The sequence below is a fragment of the Poecile atricapillus genome, chromosome 1 (genome assembly GCF_030490865.1).
Source record: "Poecile atricapillus isolate bPoeAtr1 chromosome 1, bPoeAtr1.hap1, whole genome shotgun sequence".
NCBI classification, from domain to species: Eukaryota; Metazoa; Chordata; class Aves; order Passeriformes; family Paridae; genus Poecile; species Poecile atricapillus.
The window spans coordinates 118,669,106-118,686,569 of NC_081249.1; the positions used below are offsets into that span (position 1 = coordinate 118,669,106).

At 41.6% G+C, this 17,464-nt stretch overlaps 1 protein-coding gene across 2 annotated transcripts in view; it reads right to left on the reverse strand.

The window, feature by feature from the left end:
• Positions 1-424: 424 nt before the first annotated feature.
• GALNT18 (polypeptide N-acetylgalactosaminyltransferase 18) overlaps positions 425-17,464 on the reverse strand; it is a 215,670-nt gene continuing 198,630 nt past the window's right edge. For both annotated transcript variants that reach the window (XM_058850246.1, XM_058850236.1), the window contains exons 11-12: positions 17,098-17,262; positions 425-898 (exon numbers count right to left, since the gene is read on the reverse strand). In XM_058850246.1, the coding sequence (XP_058706229.1) occupies positions 752-898; positions 17,098-17,262 (312 nt within the window). In that variant the 3' untranslated portion in view covers positions 425-751. The remainder of the gene's footprint in view (positions 899-17,097; positions 17,263-17,464) is intronic.

Sequence of the window (17,464 nt, forward strand, 5' to 3'; positions counted from 1 at the left end):
GGGTTTATATTTTAGTTTTCTTCCAGTAGCTGCTCCTTTTCTTGTTGCTTTTCCCCCTTTCTTTTTAACAAATTCTCTTTCCTGCCTCCCTTGAGCCCTGGGGCTCTCTCTGGGGTTTTATTAGGTGGTACTGGAGAGGGAAAATACTTGGGGGCTTATTGTACATCTCCACACAGCACACTTCCCCCTGTACCTGCACAGCAGTAGCTGCAGGGGCCTGGAGAGATCTCTGGAGAGGGAGGATGGAGAAAACCCTCCCTCCCTTGCTGTAGCTCCTGGTGTGCAGGTGGAACTTTTTATCACAAGTCTGGAGAATTCTGATGCTCTGCAGCAACAGGCCGAGATCAGGCTTGGGTTAATGAAAGCAGTGAAACCGGCACTTAACTTCCGAATGGATTTCCACGGAGACAGAGAGACTGTAATGGTGTTTGGACTTTTTTATTCAATAAAAGTTTGAGTTATAAATATTCTCCATTTGCTTCCTATTTACAGTTGTAAAATATTTCAGGATAGCCTACCCATCACCTGTCATTCAGCATCTCTATAAATGTCATGAAAACATCATTGTGAAATAAAAACGCCTCATTTCCAGCCCACAAACCCTATTTCCACACACTCACAAAATCAGATCCGAGACAAAAAAGGGGAGAGAAGGACCTGGGGGTCTAGGGAGCAGGAGGAATACAGTACAGCAGGCACAACCAGTACTTGCTACACAGTAGCAAAAGAAACGGGTACAAAATTTAGTCTGCTATGATGCTAAGCTTCTCAGGACATTGGTTATGGACCAGCGCTGCCCAGTGCACTTCTGAAGGACCAGCTGAAATCCAAACTCGTTTTCATTGTTCTCCTGCAGCTCCAGGCAGCGCTTGGATTTTCGGTTCTGGATAGGGCCTCCCTGTGAAGATTGGGGGAAAACAAAGAAAAAGAAGTGTTTGTGTTAACCACTGATCTTGTTGCCTCGCTACCCTGGGGTAATGTAAGCTACAGAATATTCCAGCCCATCTACTGTGAAAGACTTTCCAGTTAGGGACAAGGAAAGTGCTGGATTTGGGAAGAAGGCTCCTTTGTCACAGGCTGGTTTCATCTCTGATGCAGTTTGCAATAGTCTCAATTGCCTGGTTTCAGTAAATGGGATTTCTGCAGCTGAGCTGTGTTTCTAGCCATGCATTTTAACCATGAGCCAAAGCCTTCCTGTTTGCTTCAGTTCCCTGATTCTGTGGCTCTGAAGCACCTCTGAACACCAAATTAAAGCAAAAGACAGCCAGGGTATGCTGTATAAATGATAAAATGCAAAAAAATGTTTATTCCTTGAATACTGAAATGTCTTTTATGATCTTTTGTTGCTAATCCTCAGAATTGACTCTGTTCAATTCCCAGTTTAATGGTGCCTTATTAAAGCCCTGATTTCACTTTTGAATTGCAGCAAGCTTTAAATCACTGCTATCACACAGATAACTACAGACCTCAGTTACGATCAATTTCTCACACAGGTGACATAAATTACATTTTTCACCCTTTAAAGCTGTTTTTAGTTGGTTCTTTCCTCCTCTCTCCTGTCTAAGGAAGGCAACAGATAACTTGTACACATCAGTGTTTCTTCTGAGATACACAGAGTGAAGGAATTGCACAGAGTCTGCAAGTGGCTTTCTCTAAAGTATCTTGGACTTGTTGAGAATTACTGGCTTAATCTGCAAGTTGAAGAATGGAGCTGGTGCAGATTAGTTCACCTGAAGTATGGAAAGAGCAGAAGCATTTAAATTGCTTAAATGTACCATGGGAAACAACAGTTGCTATAAAAAACCCAAACCAACCACCCAATTCCACACAAAACACCCACCACCCTGTAGTTCTGCTCCAGTCTGTGTCATGCCTTGCAGGATAAAGCCCCACCTGGGAGGGGTTTCTGCTATAAGCACAGGGATATTGGCATAAAGCCCCACCTGGGAGGGGTTTCTGCTATGAGCACAGGGATATTGGCATAAAGCCCCACCTGGGAGGGGTTTCTGCTATGAGCACAGGGATATTGGCATAAAGCCCCAGAGAAAGGCTGTGTTCCAGAGCAGGCTCCTCCCCAGACCAGGGCAGCACACTCAGCACAGGAGTCTGAGGCTCTCCTCTCCCTCCAGTAATGCTCATTAGCAAGAACCTTCTCGAAGATGTACCTTCTAAAATGGTATTTTGGGCCTGGCTAATGAAGTACAGAACTAGGTTTGAAAGCTCCACATGTAAAATACAGCTTTGGGTAAGAGGGACCATTTCTAGAATAATCCACAACAATTCCAAAGGTGTGGCTCCCATAAATCCTCCCGGTAGTTCTATGTGCAGCCTCGATACAATTTCCACTGGTTGCTTTAGTAGACAGACATTTACAAGCATTTTAATACACCTCCATAATGAAATGCTGAGCAAACTGTATTTTCCCACTGCTGTGTAACTGTTATTGACATTTGTATTAATACCAGGAGTGAAATTTGGCTGTCTGGTGGGAGTATAAACTCCAAATTATCCAGAGGCAATAACACTGCATGGCATACAAGAAATTTGAAGAAGCTAGGATGAAAATTTTGTCACAGCTTTATTATATGCCACTTTTTCTCTTATTCTAGACACTCACCCTACATCCACCCCCACTTTTCTCATTCCCCCACTCCCTCAGTTACTTTGGCCTTCTAGAGATCATTGTAGTGAGGCTGATTTTTTTTTTTTCCCTCCAAGTTAATTTAATGAGCTCTGAACTAGGTTATTCACGTGTAAAACTCTGAGGCAATGGATATTTTCTCATTGTGGAGGAACAGTTATCTTGTTTTCTTCTAGAACAACATGATCATTCTACTCCTGATGAAAGCTGTGGAGTGTGGTTTCAACTGCATGGACTCAGTGTTGCACAGCACCCAGGGTCAGCTCTCTTGGCTTGAACTGGGAATTGGGAATTACACCTTACAAGTGTTTCTGCCTAAATCCAAAATGGAGATTAACTGCCTTGTGTTTTCTGTGTGGGAATTCCAAGCACAAAAAATGCTGGAGGTGCTTGTGTTGCTGTTAGTCATGTAAATTAGTTTTGTGTCTTTCCTTCATTGGCTCTCATCCGACTTTTGGTGCTTGAGACACTCTCAGCTCAGCTCAGGATCTGAAAGCTGATACTGGAAGCTGGGGAAAGCTGTCCCACATTGTCTTGTTGGAAAACTAGCTTGGCTGGTCCATTATGTGCCTGATTTCTGGGCCTGGGATATGACTCTGCATGGTACTCTGAGGCTTCTCCTGTCCCTTCTAACCGGCATCAGGAGATGGACAGAATTTCCTCTCCATTTTTTTGTGAAGCATGGCACTTGGAACTCTGTCAGGCACAGCATCAAGACTGAAAGACTGCCACGAGGAGCTGGAATTTTTCTGCTAAATTCCCATTTGTTTCAGTGGTCAAGGGTTTCTTTCACTTGAATGGGCCCAAAAGCCTTGTGGATTTGGGGGTAAAGGAAGGAGGATGTTCACAGTGGAGACAGCATTTTTCCTTTTTTCTAAATGTTGTAGAGCAGACCTGGGTGTTACAAGTAAATGTATTCATGAGAAACACTTTAATACAGGCAGCTACACAAACAGTGTAAACCACTCCCAAGGAAAAACAAAACAAGCAACCAGAAAGAGCCTCTTCACACTCCTTCCCTCTTTCTGATGTGCCCTCATGCGAAATCTGGCTTCTGTTTAACAGAAACAAGTGCAATGGGAGATAAAAAGCCAAGGAAGCTCATTTTGATGTGTGGGAAGTGCTGCTGAAAGCCTGCAGAGAGCATTGGAGCTGCTGTGTGGAATATAAGAGACACCAAAGTTAAGTAGTGGCTAATACGTGTGAATTGAGTGTGTAGAGAACAGATGCTTCTAGCAGGATGTGCTTTTTTTAACCACACAAGGGAATCGTGGAGGCTCCTGCCCTGCTGGGAGCTGAGCTGCTCCAGGAGATGTGAGGCTTGTGCAGAGGCGCTGCTGCAGCCCTCAGAGAGGATGCAGCATACACAGCTTCAGATGCTTTCAGCAGGCACAGAAATCAAAGAACTGCTCTGAAGTACAGGGAGGAAGGTTTGTTTACTATTTACTCAACATTCCCTGTTATTTCTCAACTTAACTGTGTTTGTTTCCAGCCCTCCCTACGCCCAGTCCAAGCCTGGGACAGCGGTGCTGTCCTGCCAGCTCTGGGCTGAGCTAACACAGCCTGCAGGGCTGAGCTGTGGAGGAGCAAACTGACACATAAATACTCACACACTGAGTAACTGCAGAGAAAGAACTGAGCAGGCAGGACTGAGGCATCAAAAGATAACCCTGCATTCTGCTCCTCCAACTGGCCTGGCCTCCAAATGTCAGAATGGTTTCTGAATGGTTTCTGAATGGTTTCTGCAGTCTGTAGTCATCATTAGCATCTGGAACCCTAAAGCCAAACGCAGGCAAAGGTATCCTTTAAGTTAATTATATTTTGCCTTTTTTTTTCTTTTTTTTTTTTTTAAGTAGGCAGTTATCCAAACTTGTACAAAACTCTTATAATGGGGTTTACTGCATGCTTGAAAAAATGGTTTCTTGTGTTACCAGACTTCAGGCAAGTTGCCCATTCCTTTCCCCATTCTAGGCAGGATCTGTACTTTCCAATTTAAGGGCAAAAATTGATAGCCTAGGGTAATGTCTTTAATCATGAGACATTAAACGTTATTCTGTAGGCTGAAAGAAGTTTCAAGAGGAATTCTGTGCAATTGAACAGAATTAGGATTTAGATCACTGATGATGAGTGGCAGCTCAATGGCAGCAGAAGTCTCAAGAGGATAAATAAGCATCCAGGTCAAGCAGTCTATAAAAATTAGACTGAACGTGTCAGCACTAAGAGGTTTGAGTGAAAACCACATGGTTTTTGCAAAGCAAATTGAAGCAATTCCTGTGAGAAGCCCAGATGTTCTCAGCTCCTGCTGGTACTCAGACACACAGAAAACTGATCGAGTGCTTTGTAAGTGCACTTTTAATGCTGCCACTGTCTCAAATCAGCACACAGTGTGCAAGGTTTTTCACTTCCTTCACAGTTATTGCACTGCAATATTATTCCTGCATTTCTGCTGGCTCTGAGAGGTTTCCTCCCCAGCCTTTCACCAAAGCAGAATTGGTAAGTAACATGGCACTCAAGAACACAGATGTGTCTGCAAAGCCTTGCACTCCAAGCTGTGCCAAGCAGCTTTTGCTGAGCTGTTCCATGGGATTTGTTTTGGTTTTCTGAGAGTGGAGGATGCACAATTACCAAACCTGGTCACTTGAAAAGACCTGACCAGGTGTAGAGACGAGGGGTGTTAAAGGAGCGCTGGAGATTGTCAGCATTACTGAAAATCAGACTGATGGCTGTTGCTAAGGAGTTACTCCAAAGTGAACACTTTTCCTCTCAGAGTTTAAACCTGCTGTTCCCTCCTCACATTACAGCTCATGGCAGAGAAAAACACGCTCGCTCTTGCTTGCCTAAACATGGCTATTTCAGCAAAAGGTCTCAAAAGGTTAATAAGTATATCCAGTCTCCTATCACATCCACTCTATAGATTGCTGCATTCTCTAGTCTATTAATTTTCTATTTGGACCTCAATCAGTGACCTCAAATATTTACATGTTCGCTCTGCCTTTGAGGCAGAAACTCTAATCTTTGCTGTTGCTTTGGTGCATTTGAATCAAAGAATTCTGGTGAGGTGTATGAGACAGAGATAATCTCCAAACAGAACACCTGATCTCCTCGTGCATTTCCCCAGGGTAAATTTTCAGTGACTGCCAGTATACCAAATTTAATCCTAAAAAAATTTACACAAATTATACAAGGCATTTTTTTCCTCTGTGTGATTCACTTCTGTATGGATGTTGAAGCAATAAGTTCACAGGAAGAAGGGAATCATTTATCCCATTCAGTAATTCATGCATTTTCAGTATTGCTCATTTCTTAGAAATATTGGGTAATGTTATTCAGTTTAAATTTTCTGGGTTTTAGCTGTATAAAGGATATAGATATCTGTGATATAAAGGTAAGTGATTAACTCCCTCTTGAATCCAAAGGACTATGACAAATTTTCCAGCTTTGTCTAACAGGTGTGCTGTATGTAGAACAGGCTCTATAACATATCTTTTGCTGTTCAAATCTTTCATCAATTAATTTGAACTATTTTAGCTGAAGTATTTCTCACTGCAATATATTGTTAGCTGCTTTTACTTGGACATGCTTCCTAATATATCTGAGTACTGTGAAAATAAGGTGCATTTAACTGCTTTTATGTATATGGAGTATCACATACAGCAGGTTTGTATATTTAAAATATACTGTTATCTGTTTAGCTATTTAGATCTTTCTTTACAGGGTAGAAAAACAAATGAGAATTTTTACAAGACACACTTAAAATGTGAATTTGTTTTTCCAATACAAAACAAAACTAATTACTATGTAAAATGTAAACTTAAGTGGTGTTATAATAGGGATCAGCCAAACCATTTCTTAAGGAAAAAGGAATTTTTTCCCTCCTCCTGCACTCGAGTTCTGCTGTCAGGTAGCCACCCAAACACTTCCAAGCCAGCCACCATCCACTTGCAGGTACTCAGTGTGTAAATACTGTGAAACATCCTCTGACAGTGAGCTACACCACTTTAATGTCCACATCACTATTTTGTCTCATTCCTCTGCCGAGACATCCAAGTGTTCAGGTTTTACATGTTCATAAATGCTCGATTTTCATAATGCTGCACCAAATTTTTAATACTGGAGCTGTGACAAATCAAATGAAGCAGCCTCATCTCTCTGTCCAGAGCAGGTTTTAGTAGCTGGAGGTCTGTGCAAGCATTTTCTGTTCTCTTTACTCTAGTTTGGATGGGCTGATTTGCCAGCTCTCTACAGGATGCAGAAATACATGATACTGTTAATTAAGGTATTAAAATAAAAGCAATTAAACCTGGTACAAGGAAATGCAGTTTCATACAGAGAATGTAACTGGAATAGAAAAGAAATTACAGAGATAAAACAAATTATAGAGATACAGCAAAAAAAATCAGAAATGGAACATGTGGATTTATACCCATCACTAACATTTCTCCACGTATATAAAAATATTTATCACAGATTCATAGCAGGCTGCAATCCTGTTAATAGCAAGATTAAGAAAATAATAACTTGAAAGTAATTACATTCAAGCCTTCACTGAAATACCAGGAAGATCTTTAGGGTATGATAGCTGGAATTGTGTTTACTACAGAAAATTGGGATAAAATTAAGGAAATGGAAGTTTTGGAGTAGAATTCATTAGCCAGACTAAGGTATTTTTCAGGAAGTAAACATGAATTATTACTGTATAAGCAGTGGCCAGGAAAGCTTCCTGACATGTTAGAAGAACATCTGCAAAAGCAAGTATTGTAGGTTTATTATGTGATTTTTGGAATTAATTATTGAACACTGTCTCAGGGTGGGTGGGTGGCTGTGGCAGAGTGGAAAGTAGATTGAAAAGGGAATCCTTTATCCATATTTAATCCAATAGCCCTGATAATTATGGCTAAATGCAGAATTTACAGCTGATCACATGGTTTGGTTTTTATTTTTAAAATTATCTGGTTTATAACAAATCCAGATGATGATGTGGTATGTTGATCTTCTGAGAGCCAGGCTTACCTAGCAAGTCCTTTGTGGAAAAGGAAAAACTGGCTTGGTGCTGTGCAGCTGTGCTTGGTTTCTGTGAGCACAGCTGTCCTGAGAAAGCAGTAACAGCACAGGTCATAAATCACCTTTTTGGGAACTTAAAGGAATAAGAGATTCTTGCTGGTGGCAGGTGATTCACAGACTGGGATTTCAGATTTTATTTCCTCGGCACTGAAGGGGATGATGCTCACACCTGTGTGTTCCTTTGCCCTGCCCTGCCTGCAGCACTCAGAACGGTGCCTGTTCCAAACTGGAACTCAAACTGTGCTTGTAAATGATTGTCAGTTCACAGCAACAACTGCAACTCCTGCATTTCACTCTCCCTCCAGCAGAAGAGTCAGCTACAGGTAAATCCTGTGGTTTAAGCACCTCTGGAGTCTTGTGGGAGGCGATCTACAGAAAATGTGCAAAGTTAATGCTCTGTCCAGTGTTTTCTGCAGGGTCATTTTTTAAAACCCAGGTTTTTTTACAATCTTCATTGATTGTGCCATGCAACAGCTGCCTGTCTAGTGAAACAATATCTTGATACAACCAAGAAAAAGATAGGAGTACTGGAGATATTTGCTTTATTTGCATATTTTAGTAATGCATCTTGTGAAAAGCTCAGAAAAGTTACCTTTTCCTCTTTTACTCTGACATTACATATAAATGATTTCTGCAAACAACTCAGGCTTGATTCATCTCTGTGAACTAGGCTTGCTTCAAGATGTTTAAAGTGTAAGACAGAGAAAGGCAACAAAGACATTTTTGAAGTGTGATGGAATATTGAGATGCTGGGGAATTACAAAATATAGTAACATAAAATAAAACCAGGACTTTGCTTAGTAGGGGAATGAAAATTAGTGGGATCTGCCTTTAGTGTTCAAAAGCACCAACACCTGTGAATAGCAGTGAGGAACTGGTAAACAAAGTTTCTAAGGAAAAAAGCAGTGTTAGATTAAAAATTTGCTAAAACTCTTGTGATTTATGGGAGTATTGGAAACCTGTTGAATCCATTGTCTCAGACATCAGTGTTCACTGACTCACTTGATGTTTTTGATGGGCTGAGTTAATTTTAAGAGTTGTTAATGATAGAAGTATTTTATGATAACTTTTTTTAGGCATGCTGAGATGATCATTGAGGTGAATGAAGCCTCAATCTTCTCCAAGAGAGCACATGAGGAGTCAAGAAGGGAATCCTCCTCCTGGACTCACAGTGAACTGCTGGCTCACAGCAGAGAACATTTCTGTGAAACAGCAAGCACTGACCATTGCCTGGGGCAGCCTTCTGGACCAGGTAATTAATCTAGTTAATTAATTTTGTGATCTGTGATGCAGCAAATTGTATCCCTAGGTTTTGCCTCCCTGTTTCAAGTAATATCATTGTGGTGTACACAATTACAGAAGTGTTTCGGTGGCAAAAGACCTTTTAGATCATTGGGTTCAAGCATCAATTCAGCACTGTCAGCTCCATAACCAAACCACACCACGTCCCTAAGTGCCACTTCTATGTCTTTTAAATGTCTCCAGGAATGGGGACTCCACCACCTCCCCAGGCATCCTGTTCCCCTGCTTGACAACCTTCCAGGGGAGGAATATTTCCTGATACACAATCTAAACCTCTCCTGGCACAACTCCCTCATCCAGTCACTGGGAAAAGAGATCAACACCCCCTGGCTACAGCCTCCTTTCACAGGGAGCCCCAGGAGCCTCCTTTTCTCCAGGCTCAACACCCCCATCATCCTCAGCCTCGGGCTCCAGCCCATCCCTGGACACATCCCAGCACTCAATGTCTTGCTGATAGTCCAGAACCTGGACAATTCCTACCATGATATTTAGGAAATGCACATCTTGCAGATGTAGCTCGTGCCCAGGAGCCCCTCCCTGCCTTGTTCCTCCTCTCTTTCTCTCCCTAAGGATGAAAACATCGCTCTAAGGTGAAGAGCACAACTTCCCACTGCAATTCACCAGCCTTGGCACAGGTTATACCCACTTCCTCTTCTTCAGCCAAACAAACGAATAATCCTTTCGGCACAATTAGGAAATTTAAGCTTTCTGTATTTTTTGCAGACATGTTAACAGATTTCCAAAGGGTTATGAGGTTTAGATAAGATTATTTGTGAGAAAATCCTCCCTTGGAAAACAAAAATACTGAATGACAATTTTATTTCTTTTGTGTGTGTGTTGTATTTAATTAATCTAAGTTTCCTAATCTGAATGCTCCATAAGAAGGACGCTTAATGCATTTTAACCCAGAAACTGAACTACTTGCATTATCATTATTATGCTTATGATTAAACCTGTCTCTAGAGCCTAAGAAATAAATTGAGTGCCAAGTGAAGAAAATTAGGAAATGAATTTGCACCACTATTTCAATTGATCAGCATATCCTAATATGGGAATTTAGGCTGGGCTCTCTGGGATTCCGATCATAGCTCTAGTTATTGAAAATGGCTTTTTCCTCACAACCCACACAAATCTGATTATAACTGATATTGGGAATGTCCTTTCTGCTGCAGCACAAACCTTGTGCAGTTTACTCAGACAGTAATGAAAATAATCTATTTTTTTTGGTCTGATATACTGAGTGTCACCACTCTTGGGTTCAGGACACCAGGCTTGATGGCCTGATCGTTTCACTGAGTAACAAATACTTTTCTTGTCATTTTTTTCATCCTGATTTATTTGACTTCCAAGGGAACATTTTTCTCCTTATCTCAGTCTGCAGGTGACTATTTGGTAGCCAAATCTTGCTTACATACATACTGCTTTTGTCTCCTTTGGGATTAAAGATGCAACTTTTACTGACTTGATAGGGACAGAGCTTTGTTTTCAGCTGGGAATTTAGAAATAATAACAGCAAGACTGCCTCCATCTGTCCCACAGGTGGGGAACACAAAACCCAACAGGGGCTGGGGCAGTGAAGGAAAGGAGAAGCCAAAGCAGAGCTCAGATCTGGAGCTGGCCTTGGCCCTGCCCTTGGTGAGTTCTGCTCCTCACTGGGGCTGTTGGGATGCTCTGGCACAGCTGATGTGACAGTGGCAGCCAGGGCCCTGCTGCATCAGCCTGGCTGGGCAGCTGAAACTGGGGACAATCTCTGCAACCCCAACCAATTTCTCTGTAAATAAAGCATGCAAATATCTAAATGAAGGCAAAACATGGCTGTGTGTTAACTTTCTTCTGAATTAATTCAGCACAAGTGTCTTTGGAGCTTAAATGTGGTTCTCAGGAGAGTAAATACTGCATAATGTGATATGCTAGGAAAGATCTGAAATGCACCCACTAAGAGCTCATTTTACTGCTGTTTTTCACACAAACTTTCTAGCTGGCAAGTTCTACACCAATTTGCAAAGATTAAAACTTGCTACTAGAAAATTACTCCAAATAGAAAACTAAACTGATACAATGAAATGTTGGTTACCACTAGCTACTGCAATAATTAACAAGTAAATTTAACGTCAGTTAGCGATAATTGCCAAGCAAATCTAGCATCAGTTGTTAAAACACAATATTGTGTAGTAATATTTCTATTCCATATTTTTTGTGCATGTTTTTGCATACATTTTCATACTTAAGTTGCAGTCAAGTATTCAAAATGGAGAAAGCATGTATGCAGGTTTTTGTACTTCTCAATTCCATTCTGCTTAAATGGTATTAAAATGTTTATAGGCTTATAGTAAGATGTAGTTCTTGGTGAATAAAAAAAAAAAATTTTAATAAACCTTTTTAAAAATTAATATTGTCATATTAAAATATGACAAGAATATTAAATTACACGTCTTAGAGACAAATTTACTAGAACAAAATGAAAATTGAAACATGAACTATTGTTTTCTCATGTCTGAGCAGAACAGTGGTTCAGCATCCTCGTCCTCCAGCTATAACACCCTGTGCAGTTATCCACTTAGTTCAAATATTAATACAGGCAAGCTGGGGTAATATTTGAACAAAAAATGGGCAAAGAATACCTAAATGTAGAAATGCTGCTGCTGCTGTACTGGACCCCTACACCAAGACTGAGCCCCTGGGGTTTGTGGAATGCTCCTTCATATCTGAGGTTCAAACCCACACTTGGCAACACTGCTCACTTAACAATCAGAACAATCACCAAAATACAGGGCTTCACCCAGTCTATTGGTTCATTTCATTGAGTAATTAGGTTTTGTTTCTCTTTACAGTTCTCCTGCAGGATCAGAGTCTGTGTCTCTTTGAACAGGATCTCCATCCAATGACAGTGCTACAGCAGTACAGCATGTCCTCAGCTCCAGAGACACGCTGAGAGTATTGGCACCCTTTGTGCTTAGGAATAGCACATAAACCCAAACTCTTGGTACATCAGTGATGCTGCTTTGCCAGCCTGTGGCTCTCAGGATGGAAGAATGTGGCGAGTTAGACACACTCAGCTCTGCTGAGACAAATCCCCCTTGCAGGCTGATGTCCTGGCTGTGGGATGAGAGCAGCAGGGGACATCAGCATTAGGGAGCTGGATAACGGTGCTGGGCTCTGCTTCTGCACTCTTTGTGCCCAGCAAGGGGATCTGAACTCGGTACAGAGATTCTCCAGCTGCTTCCCAGCCCCCTGTTTCATCCTGGCACTCAGTTGCACTCCCTTGCTGCCCTGGGATGTGGTAATGTAGACCTGCACAACCTCTATTTTCATTAGATAAATGAAAGACCAAAGCCTGCAGGAGGAACAAGATGTAGATTCAGTAATTTTAAGGTCTATGCTTTCTTTATACAGCTAAACAGAAGATCTCCTTATCTATTACCTAATATCAAAATAAGATCTAAATCATCATATTTATCTGAGGAATACCTGTAACAACTCAGTAATTAATATGTTTGTCTGCCTTCCCTTTTCCTTCCCAAGCAATTCCTACCATGATATTCAGGAAATACATATTGAAACTACAGCTGCAAGCAACCAACTTTATTTACAGTTTCTGGCCATAGCACAAACCACTCTCTCCAAACCCTCATTAATGGGAATCCATCCTGTGGAAACCTTCAGCAGTGACTGGAATCACGGTTCTCCACACCATGCACAAGCAATGTTTTCAGAAGACATGGGAACAGGACAGTGCTGAGAGCAGGCCCTGCACATCTTCTCCCTCCCATGAAGGATGTGCTGAGTGTCCATCCCTACAGCTGCAGATTCTTCCTACCTTTCTACAGCAACCACACTGGAAGCCAAATTACTTAAATTAACTAAGTAAGAAACAGCTGTAAATTATTAATCCCAAGTTTTTAGCTCAGCCTGGTGTCCTTTCTCAGCCTCTTTTTACAGAGAGCTCTCCCCTGTTGCATTTCTCACAACAGCAGAAAGTGAGAATGTGTCTCATCTGGTTAGAATGGAATAGTCACATCCCTGTCCAGCAAAACAGAAACAGGAAGATAGTTCAAGATAAAGAGTAATTACAGAAAAAAACTCCTCCTTTTGCCTTTGCTATGCCTCTGGAGGAGCCCTAAGGGGGTAAGTGAACTTTCTTAAGTGAACTGATCTGCTGCCACCCAGCTGAGGTTCGGAGAGACTCGTAGGGCAGGCAAGCGACCCTGCATCAGCAACAAACCTGAGAAAGCACACTGGGGACCGAGAGGCTCCTTAAAATTTCCCAAATCTGGGGGAGGGGGATTTGCCCTCTGGAAAACCTGAGTGCAGCACTGAGGATGCACTGCTTCTCCAGAACAGCCACAAACCTGATCACATCAGAGAACTGGGCTGGCCACAGGCCATTTCTACTGACATATGGCCCGAGGCCTCACCTGTCCAGGTGCTCTGGCCTTCCTTTCCCACAGCTCACAGCCCCTTCCCTGCCACCCAGCAGAGCCTGCAGCACCATCACAGCATCCCCAGCAGCCTCACTGAGCCTGGGGACAGTAAATGCTGCTGAGCTGCTGCTCTGGGCCAGCACTCACTGCCACAGCCAGCAGTGCCTGGTCCTCGCCAAAAGCAGCTCAGCCTGAGCTTTGGCTTTCCTCGTGCTGCGAGAGGCCCAAGCAGCTTCCTCGAGACCACATTTCAAACAGGATTGTACTGCAATTATGACCATTTTACTACCATGTAATTCTTGCCTCTGTCTTCTCTGCCTTGGCTAATTTCTGATCACTCACTGGTTTTTTGCTCCAAACTCTTTGTTCTGATGAAATGAGAACGTGATGAGACAGACTGAACTAGCTGAGCTGTCAAACACCTAGAACACATTCCAGCATAGGAGTATTTCCAACACAAACATTTCCCTAAGAGAAGGCTTGACAAACAGCCTGAACAATAACATTCTTAAACGCCACCCAGTTGATGGGAGTCTTTGCTGGGCTAATTTACATCATTTGACATAATTACTGTTATAAACACTTGAAGAAGCTTTAGAAGCATGAATGCCACCAAAGCCTACATTTTATGGGGTCTCATTGCACTTGGCAGCTGTACAAAACTGTGGAGCATGGAAATGTGCTCAGAGAGATCCTGATTATACAAACACATTCTGCAAGCTTTGAATGCTCAATGCAAGTTTCTGTACAGGACAAAGATACCTGAGGACACAAAGGATATAAAGAAGTGATGCCTCCCTCCCAGTGCCTGCCCATCAAACCACAGTTCTGTCCACAAGGTAGCAGTGGACATCTGGCTGCCTGACTCCAGCTGCCTGCAACTGGAGATAGACAGGAAATTAAAAATTTTAAAACCAAAGTAAAAGGTAAATTAAAATAAAACAAGAAATCATGTTTGATATATATGCACAAGCATATGTATATGTGTAAACACACACTGCTGATCTAAAAGATATGATTTAATGATTAATTAAATCATTCTTTAATAGATCTATAGGAGCAAGGAGTCCCCTGAAGATAACTCCATCTTCTACTTTTGTCATGTGGAATTCACTCATCATTACACAGTATAAGGAAAGCTCCTTCCTAAAATCCTGTCTGAAGGATATTGTTTTTAAAAAAAGCTGTACAGTTTTCTATCAACCAGATTGCTGTCCATATCCCACCACAGACTCTTGTGGGGCCTCTCAGATTATAGTGTTTCCTCTCAAACTGATTTAAAGTGTCTGTAAAGCAGAGAAAATACAGATTTTTTGTGCTGATCAGGGAAATCTAATTCAATTTTATCCTACTTTGGTTTTTTATCCTGCTTTGGGTGGTCAGTCTGTTTCCTGTTCCCTTTCTGAGACAATTCTCCACTTGCACTGCAGTATTTTTCCTTACCTATACCACCAGGCATTTTCATGGAATGAAGAAGAATCCAGGGAAGTTGAGGCATAGCTGCAGCCAGGGGAAAGTGCTACAAAAGGCACCTACATTTTTATTAATTTTTCACAAATTTCAAACTATATAAACATCAGTGCTTACACTCCTGATACTCACAGCAGTCCTGCTCACTGCACATATGCAAAAGAAATACCAGACCTTTAAAAAAGTAATAAAAGAGAGTTTTGAGAGAGAGAGAGAGAGCTTCCAAGACAGTTACACAAACACATCTTTTCAGCAGACTAAATGGGAGCACTTCAAATGGAGTCCATCAGTTGATCCTGGCAAGCCTTGATTACATCAATGAACTTTCTCCCAACTCACAAATCCTGCCCAGGGCTGGCCACCAGGCAGTATGTTGAGAAATAATGACACTTTAATTGTATTAGGTATTAGCAAAACCCTTTTTTAACAGAAAACTTCTAATTATTTCATTTGTCTCTTAATTTATCATGAAGGAACAACTAATTAGCTTTAACTTCTCTTGGGGAGAAGTTCCTTTGCAGAAGGAAGAGAGAGGCCATCCAGTTGAGTTTATTTATTAGCACTGCACCTTCACTGAGAGACTGTAGCTGGAATGTGGAATTGCAACAAACCTAATACCATTAAATCACATTTTTAAATCATTTAATAGTTCAATTATCAAGGCCTTCTGCTGCTGCCCCCCACCCCCCAAAAAAATACAATCTGATATAATCAGTATTATGAAATAGCAGCAGTATCCTGCAGCAGAAACCATTCATTGTCACCAAAACTTTGGGGTGTACAGTGCAATCACTGGATAGGTGGACCATGCTAAAATGTTACTGAAATACTCTTCAATGTTAATTATACTTTTTAAAAATGATATAAAAAATCAAGTGCAGAGATGGATACAGTGAGGCTCCCCTCATGAAAAGACTAGTGTTAAAATCTGTGAGAAGATACAATTAAAATTTTGCCCTTGAGGGGCCATTTTAGGGATTTCAGATCAGTTGCTTGAGAGTTACCTCTTAAAGACCTAAATTACTTTCAAGTATAAATACAAAACAAGCTAATATTTTGCTTTACTGATTAATGTCCAGATGTTGTCTGCACCAAGATTGATACTAATTGTATTAATGAGGTTCTAAAGTATATGGCTAAAGGCTGTTAAATTATTGAGACGACAGAAGAGATACCTGCAAACCCACAGGGATGTTACAGAAAAATTAAATGCAGGGAAAAAAAAAATTGCTTTGAATGTTGAGCCTCAGCCTGTGGACTGGAATGGCCAGCTGGATTTGTTGACTCCAAACTGCAGAGGAGCAGCTGTGACACCAGGCAAACTCCCACCAGAAGCCAATCCTGCACTTGTTTTAGAAAGTAATTTCATTTCATTGATTCACCAGTGTACCTGACGTGGCAGAGTTCCATGGTGCTAAACTTACCTTGGGAAAAGCTCATCTTTCTTTGAAAAGCAGAGTTTGACTGTCTTTATCTTCCAGCCACTGGAAGCTGTTTTGTCTGCAGGGTAACCTGTATCCCCGTGTGGAAACACTGGGGTGTCCTGGTCACACCTTGCCCTTTCCTCCCAGCTGAACCAGAGCCATCTCCAGGAGTGTTACTGGCACAGCACCTTCTCTAGCCCCAGAACTGCTGTGCCTTCTTTACTCTCCCTTATGTTTCTAAATCAGCCAGGAATGAGGACACCAGCCCTGGCATTAGGGTTCAGCATTCTCATCACTGAAATCTCCTCTCAGCCTTTCCTTGAGCCTCTTTCTGCCTCTCTCACACTCGTGTGTAAAGCACAAGCATTTTTAAGAAAAAACTGCAGAACTAGCTCATTATGAGGCTGCTATCACCAATGATCCACTACCTCCATTTCTGAGTTGCTACTTCTAAAAAAACAAACAAAAATATTTATGTTCCTCCTTCCTAAAAGGTTACTTTGCATTTGACTCCACTTAAATAACCTTTTTTCCCCCCCTAACAGGACTCTGCTTTAGAAACAAGTTATTCATGGTGAACTCAGAAAATATAATACAAGTTTTGTACCCTAAGTGAGGTGGATGACTTTGGGATCAAACCTAAACACCCACTTCCTGGCTCTGTGCAAAGAAATCCAGGATAAATCTGCTTCTGTTCTGTTAGTAAACAGATTACTCATGCCTTGACACAGAAACAGAGCTTTAAACCTTTCTGAAATGGCTGCTGGGGAAGAATTACCTGAGTAAATTGCCAGTAAAGCTTCATTCTCTTGGCTTTGGCATAATTGCATTCAATGAGCCTGGGCCTGCTGTTGACATCCACCAGGCATCTGTTGTCATCATCGTCGATGGTGGGGCTCAGAACACCCAGGTGCAGCTGCTGACTGCTCGTGTAATAAACATTCTGCAACAGGAAGCACAAACAACATTTGTGGCCTCTACACAGGAACAGAACTTTTACCCAAAGCTAATGGCAAAGATAAAAATACTAAATAGCAGTAGGTTGGCCCCATAGTGGCTTTTAAATTATTTCCTTTCATGCAGGAAGCAATACAACATTTTAAAAGTTGGTCTAAATTAAAAATTAATTGCTTAAATGCTGGTTA